An 18,441-nucleotide genomic window follows, 5' to 3' on the forward strand; every position below is an offset into this window, starting at 1 on the left:
TCTTCCTTTCTTTCTTTCTTTATTTATTTATATTCATTTATTTATTTTGGTACTAGGGATTTAACCCAGGGGCACTCTACCACTGAGCCACATCTCCATCCTTTTTTATTTTTTTATTTTTGAAACAGGGTTTCCATAAATTGCTTAGGGCCTTGCCAAGTTGCTAAGGCTAGAAGTGGTTGGATTCTAGGTGGCATGGTGGCACACACCTATAATCCCACCTAAATTGCTGGGATTACAGGTATGCACCATCTTGCTTGGCTAGAATCCAACCACTTACCCATTTTAAATACTACCCTAATCCAAGCCACCATCTTTTTTCTCACCTGGACTCTTGCAGGAGCCTCCTAATTGAGCTACCTCTGTCTTACCCACTGCAAAGCTAGTTTTTTACACAGCATCAGAACTTGATGATTTTAATTGAGTTAGATTGTTATATATACATATGTATTATTATGGGTGTATATATCAGATTATTATATATGTAGATCATTGTGTTTATATATATATACACATACAACACATATATGCACACACACTGAAAGCTCTCCAACAGCTTTGCATCTCACTAAAATTAAAAATCAAAATCTTTCGAAAACCTTAAAAGGCCTTATATGAACAAACATATCTCCTTTACTTTTCCTTTCTTTCTTTCCTTCAACTCTAGCCATTCTTTCCTTTCCTCATGCATACTGTGCCTGCTGCTAGGTCAGGTCCTTTTCATGTGTTTGTTCTGCCCTGGACTTACTTCCTAAGATAATCCACAGTTTTATTTCATGGCTTTGAGTCTTCTGGTTAAGACTCTCACTGGATATCCTGTATAAAATAGCAAGCTCATCCCTACCCCTGAGATGGCACTCCCCTCAACCCTACTTTGTCTTTTTTGTTTTTATCATCCTATATTACATTTTACACCTATTATCTGTATCTCCCTTCGAGAATGTAAATTAATCAGACAGGAACTTCTGTGTTTTATTTCTGCATCTCCATAGCAATACTTACCTAATAATAGGCCATCGTAATATTTAAGTAAATGTATTACAGATGGATAAGGGATTTGTTTCAGGCCATATAGCTAATTCTTGCCAATAGGAAGTACAGGTGCATAGATGTTTGCCCCCAGCTCTTTCTAGTATCTCTGCCCCTTGTGTTGCCTCTTCTTAAACCTGACTTTAAGGTTGATATTACCCATATTTCCTGGAGTTTAATTTTGCTTTTAATCCCTCTGTCAGCTATTTTATATAAATTCAGACACATACCCTCCTCTCTCTTTTAATCCTTCCTTCCTACCACCACCCCTGACTCTGTCCCCTCTTCTGCTTACAGGCTTCTATTAATTAATCAGTGTTGGGTTTATTAAGCACTGAGCAGAATGCCTAGTATTGCCTCATTTCATGTGAGAAATTTAATGGAAGCAGAGTTAAGACAGATTCCTTGAGGAATTTAATATCTAGTTAGCCCCTTCTTCTCCATAGTCTTTGTGCTCTTTCAGTTCTACTTATCTGTGGTCTTTTCTGGTCTTCTGCCTTGGAAATTAATTTAGCCCATTCTTCCCCTCAGTTTGGCTTCACAGCGATTCATCTGCAGCAGAACACAGCTGCAGTTAAGAGAAGATACTCTAGAAACATTGATGAAATTATTTCTACACAGAAACTGAGAGACATAGGAGAAAGAAGCATGAAATAACATAAGTGAACATGAGACTGTGAATAGGAATAGAAAATTACATATGACAAAAAAAACCTAAAGATTATAACAAGGTACATGTGACAAGTAGAAAACATGTGAGACCTATGGAATACTGTGTCAGACTGAAACTAACAAACACAAAGGCAGTTATGATAACTCATGTACTTATTTATGGCATCTGGAATATATAATAGGTGCTATCAAATTTTAATCTCCAAATATTTTGTTGAATTTCTAGGCTTTTGCAGATATGCTGAAAGTAAATAAAACTTTGAAGAGCTTAAATATGGAGTCCAACTTCATTACAGGAACTGGGGTTCTGGCACTGATTGATGCTTTAAGAGATAATGAGACCCTGGCAGAGCTTAAGATTGACAATCAGGTCAGTGTTGTACAACAGCTACAGTCCACACTGCGTAGGACTTGGGAACTTGGTGGGGGAAAAGGGGTGGGACTGAAGGAGATAAAAGGACATTTGGAGCATCCAGAATATTAATATATATAAAGATGTTTACCAAGCAACTCTCCCTGAGTCATTTAAAGAGAATTGAGAAGGGTAGCTGTTTTGAACTAAAAGCGTTCATACATGTGACAATCTGTCCTTCATTTTTTTTCAGCTCTCTGGTAGTAAGATCAACATTGTAGACTTTTGTGTCTATAATGTGTCACAATCCCAAACACACAGTAGACAAATAGAATATGTTAAATGAAAGAACAATGCCATACATGGTAGCACACACCTTATAATCCTAGCTACTCAGGAGGCTGAGGCAGGAGGATCACAAGTTCAAGGTTAGCCTCAGCAACTTAGGGAGACCCCCATTTCAAAATGGGAAAAAAAAAAAAAAGAGCTGGGAATGTAGCCTAGTGATAGAGTGTTAGTCTTAAAGTGGGTTCAGTCCATAGTACCATTAAAAAATGAAACAAAATTTCTAATATCCAGTGACCCTGAGGGCACAGTCTGTCTGGCTAAGTCAGTGCAGTGATGGTAGTTAATGCGGGGGTCACCCACGTCCAGATGAACTTTTTAAAGAGGCAGAGAGAAATATACGTGTCAGAAATGCTTCCATCCAGGGTGGCTACTAATTTTTTTTTTTTAATTTGAAAAATAACTGCCCAGAAAGGAAAACCCATACCCATAAACAATCAATCACATTCATTGCTTCTACCAGTCCCTGGAAACTGGTAATGAGGTTTCTGTCTCTATGGATTTGCCTATTCTGGGCAGTTTATACAAATCAAATTATGCAATATATGGTTTTCTGTGAGTGGTTTCTTTGACCTAACATCTCGTGTTCTGAAGGTTCATCCATGCTATAACTTGTATCAGTACTGCTTTCCTTTTGATGGATGAATAAAATTCTATTACATTTTAAGTGTTTTTATTTTTTAGTTAATAAAAACAATGCCACATGACCATGTAAAAAATTTTGTGTGAACATTAGGTTTCATTTCTTTTGGGCACATACCTATGAGTAGAATTTCTTGAATAGTATGGTAATTCTATGCTAAACTTTTCTAGCAGTTGCCAAATGGTTTTCCATAACAGCTGTAGAATTTTACATTCCTACCAAAAATGCTGGGTGGGGGCAGTTCCCCGCATTCTTCTTGCTATTGTCTTTTTTTTTTTTTTTTTTTGACAGGGTCTTGCTGTGTTGCCCAGGTTTGTCTCAAACTTCTGAGAGCTTTAAGCACTCCTCCCATCTCAGCCTTCTGAGTAGCTGGGACTATAGGTGCACACCACCACACCATGTGCTTGTACCCTTTTTCATCATACTCATCTTCATGGATATGAAGTGGTATCTCATTATGGAACCCACACTTTTTTTTTCTAATGTCTGTATGATCATATACTGATCTTGCAAAATTTTGTTTCTTACTGGGTGCAGTGGATCATAATTGTAATCCCAGCTACTCAGGAAGTCTAAGGTAGAAGAATCACAAGTTTGACACAAGCTATGACAATTTAGACCTGTCTCAAAATAAAAAAATTAAAAGGGTTGGAGGTGTAGCTGAGTGGTAGAGTGTCCCTGGATTTAATCCCCAGTACTGAAAAAAAAATTTTTTTTTGTTATTTCTTATGCTAATTGCAGGAATTGGAAAATTTAAAGAGACCACCAGTCACCTTGTGTTTGAATGTCTTAGTCTTGATTTAAGAAACATTTTGCTCTAGTTTCTTTATACTAATACTTATTTATAATTCTTCCAGAGGCAACAATTGGGAACAGCTGTAGAATTAGAAATAGCCAGGATGCTTGAGGAAAATGCAAATATCCTTAAATTTGGGTATCAGTTTACACAGCAAGGACCTCGAACCAGGGCGGCTAATGCTATAACAAAAAACAACGACTTAGGTAAGACATTTGAACTGTAAAATCAAGTTTCTGAATTATATTATTAAGCTAATAGATTGGGGGAACATCTGTTTTTTTCTTTTTTTTTTAAATTTATTTTTATTGTAAACAAATGGGATACATGTTGTTTCTGTTTGTACATGGATTAACAGCATACCATTTGCATATTCATAAATTTACATAGAGTAATGATGTTTGATTCATTCCGTTATTTTTTTCCTTCCCCCCACCCCTCCCATCTCTTTTTTCCCTCTATACAGTCCCTCCTTCCTCCATTCTTGCCCCCCTCCCACCCCCCATTACATGTCATCATCTGCTTATCAGTGAGATCATTCGTCTTTTTTGGTTTTTTTCTAAAATAAATTTCAACAGAGAAATTACTGGTCCATTGTTTCTAAAATCTACATAGTCCTTTTTGTGCTGATTGAGTTAAAGTTTAGCTAGGCTGTAGTGTTGGGTTAGTGATAAATCAGTTTCCTGTGACACATTTAAGGAAATTTTGTATGAAACAAATATTTCATTCTCAGATACAAATATTTCAGTACAGTCAAGGTTCTTCCCTTTTTATAGAACAGACCCAGATGGAAACTCAGTCTCAGATGATGAAATACAGAATAATTATAGTTTTACCCCAAGCTGTAAAGTCACTGATGTGTAAATGTTTGCTGCACTTGCTAGTCTTCTTAACTTGGTACCATTTGTTTTCCACTGCACACCGCTGGGACAGCAGTCTCCCTTTCTTTCATGTTTCTGTTTCACTGCTAAGGCTTGTGGTTTCTGTTTGAAATAAACTTTCCAGCCACAGCTGAATTAAAGAATTTATTGCTCATAATTTTGTTTGTATGTTTCCAAAAAGTGACTCTTCTTTTAAGTTATGGTATATGGTATTAAAGTATTTTAAAAGATGCATTTTATAAAGAATTAAAATCAAATTTCTCAAAAGGAGTTAACATTTCAAGGTGATATAATTTTGTTAAACCTCAGCCATATTTGAGTTTGTATTCTTTTAAGGTTTCTGGGACAGAAAAAAATACAGATCCATTCCTTTAATTCAGATCACCATGAAAAGGAAGAACATTCAAACCCTTTCTGTCCTTTGTATGACTATAGTTTCCAAAAGGAAACTTCAGCCACTTGCATTTAAAGGAAAGGGGCATGGTATATTTTGGTGGATTGTTGTTTCTAGATATAATTTGCAAAATCATATTAATTCTTTTAGTATTTAGTTTCCATTTTTTCCTCCAACTATTTAATTTTGCTTTTGATAGAGCAGTGTTTCTCAAGTCTGGCTGAACTTCATAAATAATTGGAGACCTTTAAAAAACATATACATTATTGGCTTTCCTTCTGTTTGGGAAGTAAAGGACTTGAGCATTCAGATGTTTAAGAACTATTCCAACTGATTATGTAATAGGGAGTTCACGTTAAGTGAAACACTGGCTTGTTTCTCCAGCGATAAGTGGCTATTGGAGTTTTGCTTCTGTCATTGTTGTGTGTCATTGAGCAGATGTGCCTTGTGTATTGTCACAGCTTTGGTCATACTTTCTACGTCTCTTTTACTGAGTAAATCAGTTCTACTTCATTGAAATAGTCTGTTTTCAAACACCAAGTTTTTTGAGGTAGGGACCATGTTGTTGGCAGAGGCCATGTCCAGATGTTGAATCTTAAAATCACGTCTGACATATAACAGGTTCTTTTTAAAAAATTAATTAAATGAATAAGTAAGGAGGCAAAATTTATCTTTGCTCAAAGTAACAATTTTCTGGTAACCAGATGACCATAAACTAAGCCACAAGTATCCTCCATTTTTCCTGTCCTCTGAAACTATCTTAACAAACCCAGTGCCATCAACAAATTTGTATCCCTAACCGTTTTGTCACCTGTGTCCCTCCCAGCAGGCAGGTAATCCCAGCAGCTGTCCTCAGGAACTGCACAGTGAAAGCCCTTAAGTGTCACATTGGGAAAACAACCTTTGCAAGGCCTCAGCAGTTGTGCTCTTTCTGACAGACCTGTTATGACAGGCATTTACCCAAATTTCTGTAGGGAAAGAAATGTCTTGTATTAGAGTAAGGAGATTTTGGCAGATGAAAAATGAGGGGAGCAGAAGAAAACTATTTCTTGGGCTACTTTATGTAGACACTGAACAGTTTAATTGTTCACAGCTGTGTGTTAAAGGAAATGAGGAGGCCATATTGAAGATGAGGTCTGACACAAAACAGAATTGAGAGGAAGCAAACAGCTTTGTGCTGGGAGCTCTCTAGACTGTACTCATGCTGTTTCACTCTGATCCCAGCTAGATTTGCATACCTGGATCTCAGATGTGAAAGGACAAGGAGGACATTTCTGGAGTAAAAGTCATCAAGTTATTTATATGCTGAGAATGACCCATAGACTTTGAGAACTAATTCTCATAACATCATGTGGGTCCAGAATAAACTTTCCATAAGTACTTTTTGAATAAATCTACAGAAGTAATGTTAGCAGATTAAGCAGCAGGGTTGGTGGAAGATAATAAAATTAGATTTCTTGGATTTTATGTGGGAGGCATTTGAGAACATTTTAGGCCTCTGAATGCATAATTAACCCAGTACTTAAAAAAACAGAAAACTATTTCTATTACTCTTAGAGAAAATAAGTTAGTTAGAACTTATAATTGCTTACTGATGAAATATTAAGAGTTTATATCAGTGGGGTGGGTTTTGGAAAGAAAGTAGACCAGGTCCATAGAATTGCTACTTGGGCAATATTTAGCAGCCTGTCATCTAAAGAATAAACTGAGGAACTGCTGAAAGGTAACAACTGAGTACCAGGTGAGAAAGAAGAGTCAAAGTGGCTCTTACCCCTCACCCTCTGCTACATCATGTACTCTACAGCGTCCACTCTCAGCTTATTTTTTTCCCAGCCATACACTCTGATCTTTGCCTATAGATGAAGGCTGAACATCTGAAGACTGTATCTTCTGACAGTGCAGATCTCAGCAGCTGATATGTAGTAATTCAAAAAGAGCTATCCAAGAATGAGACTTAAAACTTGCACAGAATCTCTTGGGCATATTATTTTTCTTCAGCTTGCAAATTGGGCTATAGTAGGTCTTTGGTGTTCTGATTTTGATAACATCTCTCTCTCTCTCTCTCTATTGTTATTTTCTTAGTCACAGCTATTCATTGAAATAATTCTACCTGCTCGCCGTCTCTCCAGCTAAGAAGGTCACAGCTATAAAAGCAAAGAGGTTATATGGTATACATACAATATTCAGTTGAACCTTGAGCCTCATCCTATTTATCATCTTTACACTAGCTAACTACATAATCAGTTTTCTACACCTTTTTGTTTGCTGTAATCTGTCCTATGATCTTGTTCATAACATATTTTTTGTAACATACATTTTAACATTTAAAATGGTCTGCTGATAATAGCCAAAACCTGCCCTAAAGAACTATCTGAATAACTTCAGATATTTTGGTTTTCAGAGAAGTATAAATATGAGCTAAGTTTGTATTTGGAAACTCAAGTCTCCTTTGATTTTTTTTTTTTTTTTTCCCCTTTATATGTTAGTAAAACTTAATCTTCATTACCATGGACTAAAATCAGAGTTGGGACAAGCTTGAATAGATAAGTATTAAAATGTTCATAAGACCCTGATACTTTACTTGACTGGACAAGCTTTTATACATGTCACTTGAATGTCTGGTACCATCTATTAAAGGCCAAAAACAGAAGCAGCAGTTAAAATAATGTCAGAGCAGAGTGTCAGTGGTCAGAAGGCCAGGTGTACCTATTGGCTAAAGAGTCAATTTACTACTTGCTTCCATGGACAGAAAACAACAAGAAATTAACAGACGAGTCTAACTTAATCAGAGAAACTTACTGAAAAAGTATCAGAACAGCAACATGTAAATATAGATCCTTTACAGTAGTCAAATTGCCTTTCCTCACTCTGGAAAGGTGACTGATGGGTCTCGAGCCCATCATGAAATCTTCTGTGGTGGATGATGAAGCTAAGTACTCTTCAATAAAGGGTATGTTCTCAAGTACTGCACAGTGCAGCTTATTTAGTTCCTTTAGTTGCACATGGAGGTATAGATATTATTTTCCTGGTACACAGGATAAGTTGAGGCCTACAGAGGCTTACCTGACTTACCAGAGAACATGCTACAGAAAAGTGACAGCTGTGATTCACACTCCATTTGCACCCACTCCAGAATCTGTGCCCTTTGTCCTCTCTAAGTAGAAGTCAGCTCCAACACTGAGTAGCACTGAAATGCTATTGGTGGCTGGTAGATGAGAGAGCATATAGCATGTTCCTGAAGCTGAAGACTTGTCCCTGCTGCTAGTAAGCACAGCTTGAGTGGTTTGGCATCATCCATCTACAAAGAGGCTGGGAGTCCTCAGATACGTGCACCTTTCTTTTCTTTTTAATTTGTTCTACTTGGTTATACATATGCACCTTTCTTTACTTCATCAGCTGAAGTAGTTGTCTGGCCAGTTTGGCACCAAAATTTATGTTAACCCAGAACTGATCTCATCACATTACTCGGGTTGAAATTTTCTTTTTTTTTTTTTTTGCATTTGTTATTTCATCAGAACTCTCAACTGGTTCATTTTGTAGAAGAAAGAGAAGGGAAATTTAGAAAACAATAGCAAGTCACTTACCTCTAACAATGACAAAGATGCTTTTGGTATATTCTTTCAGACTAAGGAAATACATTGTAGAATCTAACCACAAGAGCATGTAAATTGTTACTTTTAATACCTTCTAACCACAGCTGTCTGAATGTCATTGCAAAATTAAATTTAAGGAAAATAACTTATTAATAAGATATTTATAAATAACTTATTAATTAATAACTTATTATATAAATATAAATTTATAAATAAGTTATTTATAAAATAACTTATTAATCACTTTTTTAAACCTGGGTATACTTCCCCTCCACCAAGTACTGATAATTGAACCCAGGGGCACTATATCACCAAGGATCATACCACTAGCCCTTTTTATTTTTTGAGACAGGGTCTCACTAAGTTGCTGAGGCTGACCTTGAACTTGTGATCCTGCAACTCCAGACTCTCAAGTTGCTGGGATTATAGGCATGCACCACCACACCTGGCCTAGGTGTACATTTTTTCAGTAAACAAACGACTCAAATCTAATGCTAACTACTCTGTTTTAGATTTCTAGTACTGCTGCTGTGTAAGCACAGGGTCATTAAGCTTAGGACACATCTTTTTTTAGAAGCCCCTTGGTTCTTAGCAGGTAAATAATAATGGTTAATGATGGGAAATTGTTTTTTTAATTAATGGTCATGTGAACTGGAAGTGCACATTTCATTTTTGTACAACTAACAGAATTGTACAGAAATTTGTTTGTTATAAGCAAGTTAACATTGTAGAAACTAATAGGGGTTCCCTAAAATACTTTTCTTTTTCTCACAGTGCGGAAGAGACGAGTTGAAGGAGATCACCAGTAAGTCCAATGAGGTATAATCTTTGGAAGATTTCAGAACTTCACCAAGGGCTCATGTTGGTGACATCAGATGTAAAATTTTTCTGGGTAGAAGGGAAAAAGACTGGAAATCTTTTTTTGTTTGTTGTTGTTTGGGTTTTGTTTTGTTTTTTTTTTTTTTCTTTGGTTTTTTTTTTTTTTTTTTTTCCTTTTTTTTTTTTAACTGAATTATTTTCCTATTTTAAGTTGTTATCAGTTTAAAATTGTAAAATCAATAGTAGCTAGACTTATATTTTGAAGCATTTCTACTTTCTACTACAATCAGTTTTAATTTAGCTTAATTAAATGACTTATAATGAGTCTTGGACCAAAAAAAATACAATTATAAATAAATAAGTTTCAGAAGTCATTTATGTAGGATAATTTGAGAACCAATCTTTTAAATTAAAAAGGGACATTGCTGATATCAAAATTACAATTGCTCCTTTGAGGTATAAGGACTTAAAAGCTTTCTTTATTCTGTAACCTGGAGACTTCTCCATTTTTTAAGAATACATGAACGTGGCAAGGGTATATTTTTTCCTTTTTAAGGAAACAAAATGCCAGGATTTTTAAACAGATGGCTTAAAATGTGGTGAAGTGTTCAGAAGCCAAAGCAGACCTCCAAGGAGAGACCTTCATAAAGTAAGTCCAGGTTACTGTACTTGTCTGATGCAGCTCGGCAACACCTAGGGATTTGTTTTTTTTCAAACAAAATCATCAGCTGAGCCAGGTGTTAACACACTTCGTTTAAAAATATAGTATGTCTTAAGTATTTTTTTATTGGTTCTTTTTAGTTATAAATGACAGTAGAATTCATTTTTGACATAAAAAAAGCATGGAATATATCATGTTCTAGTTCAGACCCCAGGACCACCTCTCCTTCCCCTTCCCTCTCCCCACCCCCTGCTTCCTTCCCTCTCTTGGTCTTTCTGCCATTTACCCACAGTTATTTTTTTTAATTCTTTGTGGATGTACTTGATGGTGAGATTCACTGTGGTATATTCATGTATGTACATAGGAAGTTTATGTCAGATTCCTTTCACTGTCTTTTTCCATCCCTCCTTCCCTTCAATCCCCATTTATGTCTGTTTATTACACTTTTTCATTTTAATGTGGGCATTATTAAATTTTTATGAAAGCTAATGTAAAAAACATCTGAGTAGAACAGCTGTTTTCTTCCCCCCTAAAAAGGCACACAGCCAACTCTCAGTTATTTAGGGCAAAATAAAAAAGGAAGCTGCTGCTAAACATGTGAAGTCACAGGTAACATGATGGAATTCAGGTCTAAGGAACTTGCAAAACAGCCACTTAAACTGATGGTTACTGTGAGTAAGTTAAAAATTGGCATGTGTATAAATTACTTGGTGTTTTGCAGTATGGCAAGAATGCCATAGACAACATTTAATCACCACTACATGTTTTCCAGCCAAAAAGGAGAAGTGCTGATCTTCAGAATCTTCAGAATCTAATTTATTTATGCTTCCTTTCATCTTGCACTTTTTCCATAATGTACAGAAATATTTTCTATATCAAAAGTGGTCTTTATTGCTGAGAGTATCAAGGTAAGCACTTGCAGCAAGAGGACAAGCATGAGACCACACACCCCAGCTGTGCTGCAGGGTTTGAATTTGCATTCATGCCCTGTCCCAAGGCAGCCCTTTAGCTGGAGATGGCAGAGGGCCTCACACTTACAGAAGACTGGGAAGAAAGGGATCAGAAAAATATTGGCCTCAAAAGGCCTACCTGGATCATTTACAAAAAGATATTTCTGAGTAAGGGGAAAGTAGTTAGTCATTGTTAATTTTTTAAAACCCTTTTGAAGTTGAATCACAATATTATCTCATGATCTAGGCAGCAGCTTGTATACTATAGTAATAAGCCTTCTTAACAGGCTAAATCTTCCCTTATAGGAACTGTGGTGTGTTTGCTTTTTTAAAAATCCGTATCCAGTATTTCAAAGGGGCCAAAGATTAACTTTGCACTATTCCCTTTCAGTTAAAAGCCACTGATTTTTTTTTCCAAATTAGAAAGGCTTCACTTACTTGCTTTCTTACCTGTCTACCTCCCCCACCACCAACCTACACTCTCTCTCCCTCTCCTCCTCTCTTCTTCCTTTTTTTCCACATACAACTTTTGAATTGTACTTGATTTTATAGACTGTGCAATTCCAGCAAGGTTTGTAGTCAGACATGGAGCAGGTATCTAAGGCTGCAGCAAAGAAATGGTCACTTAAACTTGTAGTCAAGCTTCCTCATTTGAGTTGCCCTCTAAGTCAATTAATAAATATGTTCCCCTCTCTCCCATAAGGTATTTTTGTTTTTAATATTGTTAAGGTGGGTCCCTAACTAGAATTTTGTATCATACTTATTGGAATATCTTTTTTACCTACTATTTATCAAAGTATGAGTAAGTTGAGTATTTTGCTTATACCATTCCAGTTCTGTGCTATAATACATTTTATAATTGAAAAATTTCTTTATAAATAACTTTAGTATGAATACTTATCCAAGTGAATATGGAAATCTTTCAAGAATTGTAATTATAAGGGAGAATGACAGTGTTTACCTTGATCTTTAAAAATCTGGTTCCTTGCTGGGCATGGTGACTCCATGCCTATAATCCCAATGACTTGGGAGGCTGTGCAGGAGGATCACAAATTCAAGGCCAGCCTCAGCAATTTAGCAAGACCTTGTCTCAAAATAAAAAATAAAGAGTCTTGGGCTGGGGTTATAGCTCAGTGGTAGAGCACTTGCCTAGCATGGGTGAGGCACTGGGTTTGATCCTTAGCACCACATAAAAACAAATAAATAAAATAAAGGAATTCTTAAAAAAAAAAAAAAAAGTCCGGGGATATAATTCAGTGGTAAAGCACCCCTGGATTCAATCCCCAGTACCAAAAAAAAAAAAAAAAAAAAATCTGGCACCTTGTAACCTTTTATTAACTTTGGGTATTTCTAAATTGGTCTAAAATTTTTATAGGAGAATAAATAAAATAGAGTTTTGAAATGATCTTGATTTTTAAATCAGAGAATTTCTAAGATCTTAAGTTTTTTCATCTTATCAATTTCAGCTTTCATGTTTATCTAAAAGAATGTCCTTTGCATTTTTTAAATTGCTATTTAAAAAAAACTTTTAATTACCCTTTTCATAAAATGTTATATTCATATTTGTATGGAGTTCTAATTTATCCAGGATGTCTATATGAAATTGTATGTATTAAAAACTCTGTATTTGTTGCCAATATTAATACTATGAAAATGGATTTTGGTGCTATATATATTTGTAGCTAAAGTCTCGTTAAAGTCTAAAAAATAAGCAAGATACATTTTCCAAGGGTGCCACATCATTTAAAAGACCAAATAAACATTTGTGTTACATAATCTAGCAGATTATTATCAATTTCAAGGAAAGTTTTCTTGGTCATTAAATAGCAAATTCCTGTTCTCTGAATCAGGTAACCCACTTGCTTTGTAAGAAGTATACTTGGGGAAAGTTACATAAATAGAACTTTGAAAATAATTTTCCAATTGATCAATTATCTGGTGTGTTTTCCTTTTAAAAGGGGATTCCATGATATAATAAAAATTGTAAAAGAAAAAAAATGTTTTGATAAAATGTCAGTCCTGTTCTGTTGTACGTTATAACAACATTGATTGCCAATAAAATAAGACGAAGAGTTTGTAAAGTTTCATGAAATCTTACAGTTCCCAGGGCTATCTTACTTTCTCACTATAAAACCAGGAACCACTGTTACCTCCTAGCAGATCCAAGGATCATGCTTTCTCTGGAGTCCATGGACACTGCCATTCTCTGCAAGCTCAGTCCTGTCCAGCTTTGCTCCTGTCCTACAGTGATGCTTCACTTTTGAACAGTATTGACTGGAAACATGACCCCCAAGAGAACCAAACACATGGACGGACTAGAGACAACAACTGTTGCTACTGACCAGACAAAGGATTTTGAGTTGTTGAATCTAAACATCTGTAGGACTGTCTTCTCTACCAGCTGATGCTGATTGTTATTGTTTCTAGATAGCCCTCACTCTAAGACTTGCTTATCAAACAAATCAAACTCTTCCCTAATGCTTTTTTAAATTGAGAAAATATTATCTGTATGCAGTGATTTTTATATTGTCATATTTTAATTTGGTCATTCTTTGTCATTGATTTTTCTTCACTATAATTCAGTTCTATAAGTCTTCTATAAAATTGGACAATTTGGAATTTTTAATAATAAAACATTTATAACATTTTATTAATTTTAAACTCCAGGCTGCAGTTTGGTTATTCAGAGGGGCCAACCTTAGAGATTATCTAGGGAAAAAGACTTTACTAAGTAAATTATTGTGAGCCATTACCGTGTATTTAAGAAAGCTTTGTTCATATGTAAAGAATCAGGCTGGGGTTGTAACTCAGTGGTAGAGTGCTGGCTGTGCTTGCCCGAGAGCTTGGGTTCAGTCCCCTGTACTACAAAAAGAAAGTGGGGTGGAAAAAAGAATTGAACTTATCCCTGCTTTAGAGGTTAGATAAAATCAAATTGTAGGGGCTGGGGTTGTGGCTCAGTGGTAAAGTGCTTGCCTAAGCATGTGTGAGGCACTGGGTTTGATTCTCAGCACTGCATATAAATAAATGAATGAAAATAAAGGTGGGGCTGGAGTCGTGGCTCAGTGGTAGAGCACTTGCCTAGCATGTGTGAGGCCCTGGGTTCGATCCTCAGCACCACACAAAAATAAATAAAATAAAGGTATTGCGTCCATCTACCACTAAAAGCAAGACATTTAAAAAATAATAAAAAAGGTCTATCAACATCTAAAAATTAAAAAAAAAAAAAAATTATAACACTAGGAACCACCACCAGCCATGTTTTGTTAACTATAACAAGTTTACACATTTAATTTAAGATTCTCCCATACCTTAGAGTCTACATATAGAGGTCTTGCTCCCTTTCCTACAAGACTATCAGTATTTTGGTTCAAAGTAACTAATTGGCATAAAATCTTCAGATATTGTAATTTATATATTTGGAGTAATGTTAAGAACAAATTCTAGTTTCCTTTTTAAAAATTTTTTAATTTTACTTGTTCTGGTTGGTTGTACATGACAGTATCTTGATGGGTATGTTTAACAATTAAGAGTTTAAATTCCGTCTCCATTCAAAGAAAGACAAGTTTGTTTTGTTGTTGCATTTTGTTTGTTATTATTTAGAGACAGGTCTCACTATGTTACCCAGGCTGGCCTTGGGCTCCTGGACTCAAGCAGTTACCACACCCTCTGAAAGATATGTTTTTGATTGAGTTGTTTCAAAGTTTTAGATTTGTCTGCTTAAGAATTGTTTTTTAAAGTATGCACACAGGGGCTGAGGGTGTAGTTCAGTGAAAGAGCATTTGCCTAGCATGCAGGAGGCCCCAGGTTCAATCCCCAGAACCACACACACACACAAGTATGCACATACATAGCATAAAAACCTTTGTAATTTCAAATAAAATTTCACTTTTATTTCAGTCTTTTGTTTTAAGCTTGAAAATTGCCTTTGTAACAATTCTTTGTCACGTCATATTCTTTGTCACATGAAGTCAAGTATTTAGATACATTTTTTCTAATGCTACTATAACCAAAATACTCTGCTGTTTTTTCATTCTTATAAGTATAAAAAGCAATGGATTACATAACATTTATGTTTAAATAATAAAAATTATCCCTGGAGCTGGGGAGATAGCTCAGTCGGTAGAGTGCTTGCCTTGTAAGCACAAGGCCCTGGGTTCGATTCCCAGCACCCAAAAAAAAAAAATCCCCCCCAGTTCATAATAATGCAATGAAGTTTCTTTTGAAGAATATGTACTATAGGCATTTAGAATTTAACCATTATATAGTGGAATAAATCATTTCAATAAAATTTACTGAATATCCTATAGACCTGGACTTTTTGGAAGAGGAAACTAATCCTTTAGTTCCTAAAGTTCATTCTTTACATCCTTCTAGAATAAGTTTACCATTTTCCTGAATTATCCTATCCTACCTGTTATAGAATGAATACGTGTCTCCCTAAAATTTGTATGTTGAAGACCTAATTAATGCCCAATTTGATGGCATTTGGAGATGAGGCCTCTGGAAGGTTATTAGGGTTAGATAAGGTCCCAAAAGTGAGACTCTTGTGGTGAGAAAAGACACAAAACATTCTCTCATGCACTCTGTTCCCTCCATATCTCTCTCTCTCTCTCTCTCTCTCTCTCTCTCTCTCTATCTATCTCTATCTCTCTCTCTCTCGTGAGGATACATTGAAAAGGTAGCTGTCTACAATCCAGAGAGAGAACACTTACTAGGAGGTGCACCTTGATCTTGGACTTCCTAGCTTCTACAAATATAAAAAATAAGTTTCTGTTGTACAAGCCAATCAGTCTATGATACTTTGTTAGAATAGCCTGAACTAAGACATTATCCTGTTGAGCCAAATAAATTGTCAATAGCTGACCATTTTTACCCATAAAAATAGTGATTTTACATGGTTCAACCTGATATCACCACTTGGTCTTATCTGATCATAGAATTCAATTCAACTGACAGGAAGAATCAGGGTTCTGTGACACAGTACATTCTGGACCTAATGGGAGCCAGTCCTGCTAATCAACTACAGATGATTTTTATAGTAAAGCAGTTATTTCATATCAGTCGCCTATATCCATCAGCCAAGATAGAAAACCAGTGAAACATGTATTGGGTTTGAGGAAACTTAAGAATAAATGCTAAATGATCCTGTGTCTGAGAGGACTTGAGGACCAGGAGCTGTAAAGAGAGTGCCCTCGTTATGTCCTCAGAAGCAGCCTAGTAAGATGCTCAGCACGGGCACTTCTGCTCTTTTAGGTACCAACTCTGGGTGGCTAACCACATGTGAATCCAAAATTGCTGAACATTTATTTCCCTTCAAATGATAACTTTCCTGCATGGTCTGCAAAGGATGAGGTTCTGGAGATTCACAGATACATCAAAGCATCAAGGTTATATAAAGAATCCCTGAGCTTACAACTAAGTTGTGCTAGTATCTCTTAATGTTCTGAATGAGTCTTAATTACCTTTCAGGAACTGAGAATTATGAATGTGTTTACTACACATCGATGAAATTGTGCTGTCAAGGTAGGAAAAGGAAGGAGAGAAAATGTAAATCAGTTTTCTGTGTTGAGAAGATGGGGCATGTTTTTCCTTGATCATTTCTATTTAATAATAAAACATTATTTTAAACATCTAGTATTCAACTCTCAGAGGCAGGGAAATAGCAAACTTTAGATCATGAAGGATTTACATAGTCAAGTCTAAACCTGTCTACTCGAGGAAGCTGACCTCAGAAATCAAAGTGACTTGCCCAAGATAACATTACTGGTTCCTTTATTCTCTATGTGTTTATTAGGTGCCTATTATCTTCCATCTATCAGGGACGTCACAAGACTAGGAGTTGAAGCTAATGTCATGTTTCCTATTGCTCTTTTCCTTTGAGCTGAGGCTGTTCATTTATCTCAGGTGGGTATCTTGGGCATCTATCTTCAGCTGGTCACTGATGTAGTTGTTCAACCTTGAGATTGCTGTGGATGTGAAATCCTAACCCTCATCTCAAAAAAAAGCTTATTAGGAGAAAAAGCTTTGTACAGTGTCTTAAGCTCCTTAAGCCTCAGCTTCCATCTGTGAGTATAACAGCACTTGTCCTTCAGGGTGTTCTGAAGGATAGAACTGGAGTAAAACAGCTTGCAGCAAAGCTCCAGTATCCACCAAGCCCTACCACGTGGAACCTCCTCTTCCAAGATAGCAGGCCATGTGAGAAGTGGAGTTAACACCTTGCCAAGGAGACTAGGGAGCACACGAGGGCCCTGAACCCAGCTCACCAGGACAGGGAAGACACGTGGAGGCCACCCCAGAGCTGAACTTAAGCTGACATCTGACCCCTGGCCAGGAGGAAGTGGTGGGGCAGGACAGCCAGGATGCACTCAAACCTGAGACTCATCTAGAGCAAACAGTTACAGAAATATTCTCATTTGGGAAAAGGAGATTTTCTAAAGTCACAGACTTGGTTTTTGAACATTTTAAATTCATAACTAGGTTTATGCAAAAACAATTCATTTCAGTCAAAACAAGTCATTTCATCATTTAAAAAAAAAAATTCGGGCTGGGGATGTAGCTCACTGGTAGAACATGGACTTTTGAATACACAAGACTCTGAGCTCGATCCCCAGCCCCACCAAAAAATTTAAAAAAATAAATAAATAAACCTAATGAATGCAGTATATACTAGTGCACATCTTTTGCTTCAATCATCTTCCTCTTCACTCCTTGCTTTCCTCTTTCTGGAATATTCATCTCCTGAACAGACAAAAGAGATGACTTGTAAAATTCAATAAAAGGCATTTCTGGAAATCTTGTCTAAAATGGTTTTGAATTGACAGTGGAGGAGTCAGCTCCTCATGTTAGAACTCGACACCCCTGCAGCTAACCCGTGTCCACACACACACACTGGCTCTAGAAGGGCAGGCTCCTAAAAACTGGGTTTCCCTGGGCTGCTGTCAGGCATGACTTGCTTTTCATTCTATACTGTGTTGTTTGTTTTTGTTTTGTGTACTGGGGATTGAACCCAGGGCTTTGTACATGTGAGACAAGCACTGAGCCACATCCCCAACCCTTGTTCTATTTTAATGTTTTGTCTTCAGACAAGATCTCACTAAGTTACCCAGGCTGACCTCAAACTTGTTGTCTTTCAAACTTCCTTCAGCAGCCTCCTGAGTACAGGTATTACAGGTATGTGCACCACACCCAGTTTACTGATTGACCTTACCACATTACTTGAAATATGTTCCTCTGCTTCCTCAGTACTTCACTTTTCTCTGTCTTATGATTTATTTTTTTTCAGTATGGTTTTAAATTTTTAAATATA

General features: G+C 36.3%; 1 protein-coding gene across 3 annotated transcripts in view; it reads left to right on the top strand.

Annotated features, from left to right (window-relative positions):
- Positions 1-13,796, top strand: part of TMOD3 (tropomodulin 3) — an 83,080-nt gene extending 69,284 nt beyond the window's left edge. For all 3 annotated transcript variants that reach the window (XM_079129985.1, XM_079129986.1, XM_079129984.1), the window contains 3 exons: positions 1,928-2,071; positions 3,899-4,043; positions 9,480-13,796. In XM_079129985.1, coding sequence (XP_078986111.1) covers positions 1,928-2,071; positions 3,899-4,043; positions 9,480-9,514 — 324 coding nt within the window. In that variant the 3' untranslated portion in view covers positions 9,515-13,796. The remainder of the gene's footprint in view (positions 1-1,927; positions 2,072-3,898; positions 4,044-9,479) is intronic.
- Positions 13,797-18,441: the final 4,645 nt, after the last annotated feature.

The sequence above is a fragment of the Sciurus vulgaris genome (genome assembly GCF_902686455.1).
Source record: "Sciurus vulgaris genome assembly, chromosome: 2".
NCBI lineage: Eukaryota > Metazoa > Chordata > Mammalia > Rodentia > Sciuridae > Sciurus > Sciurus vulgaris.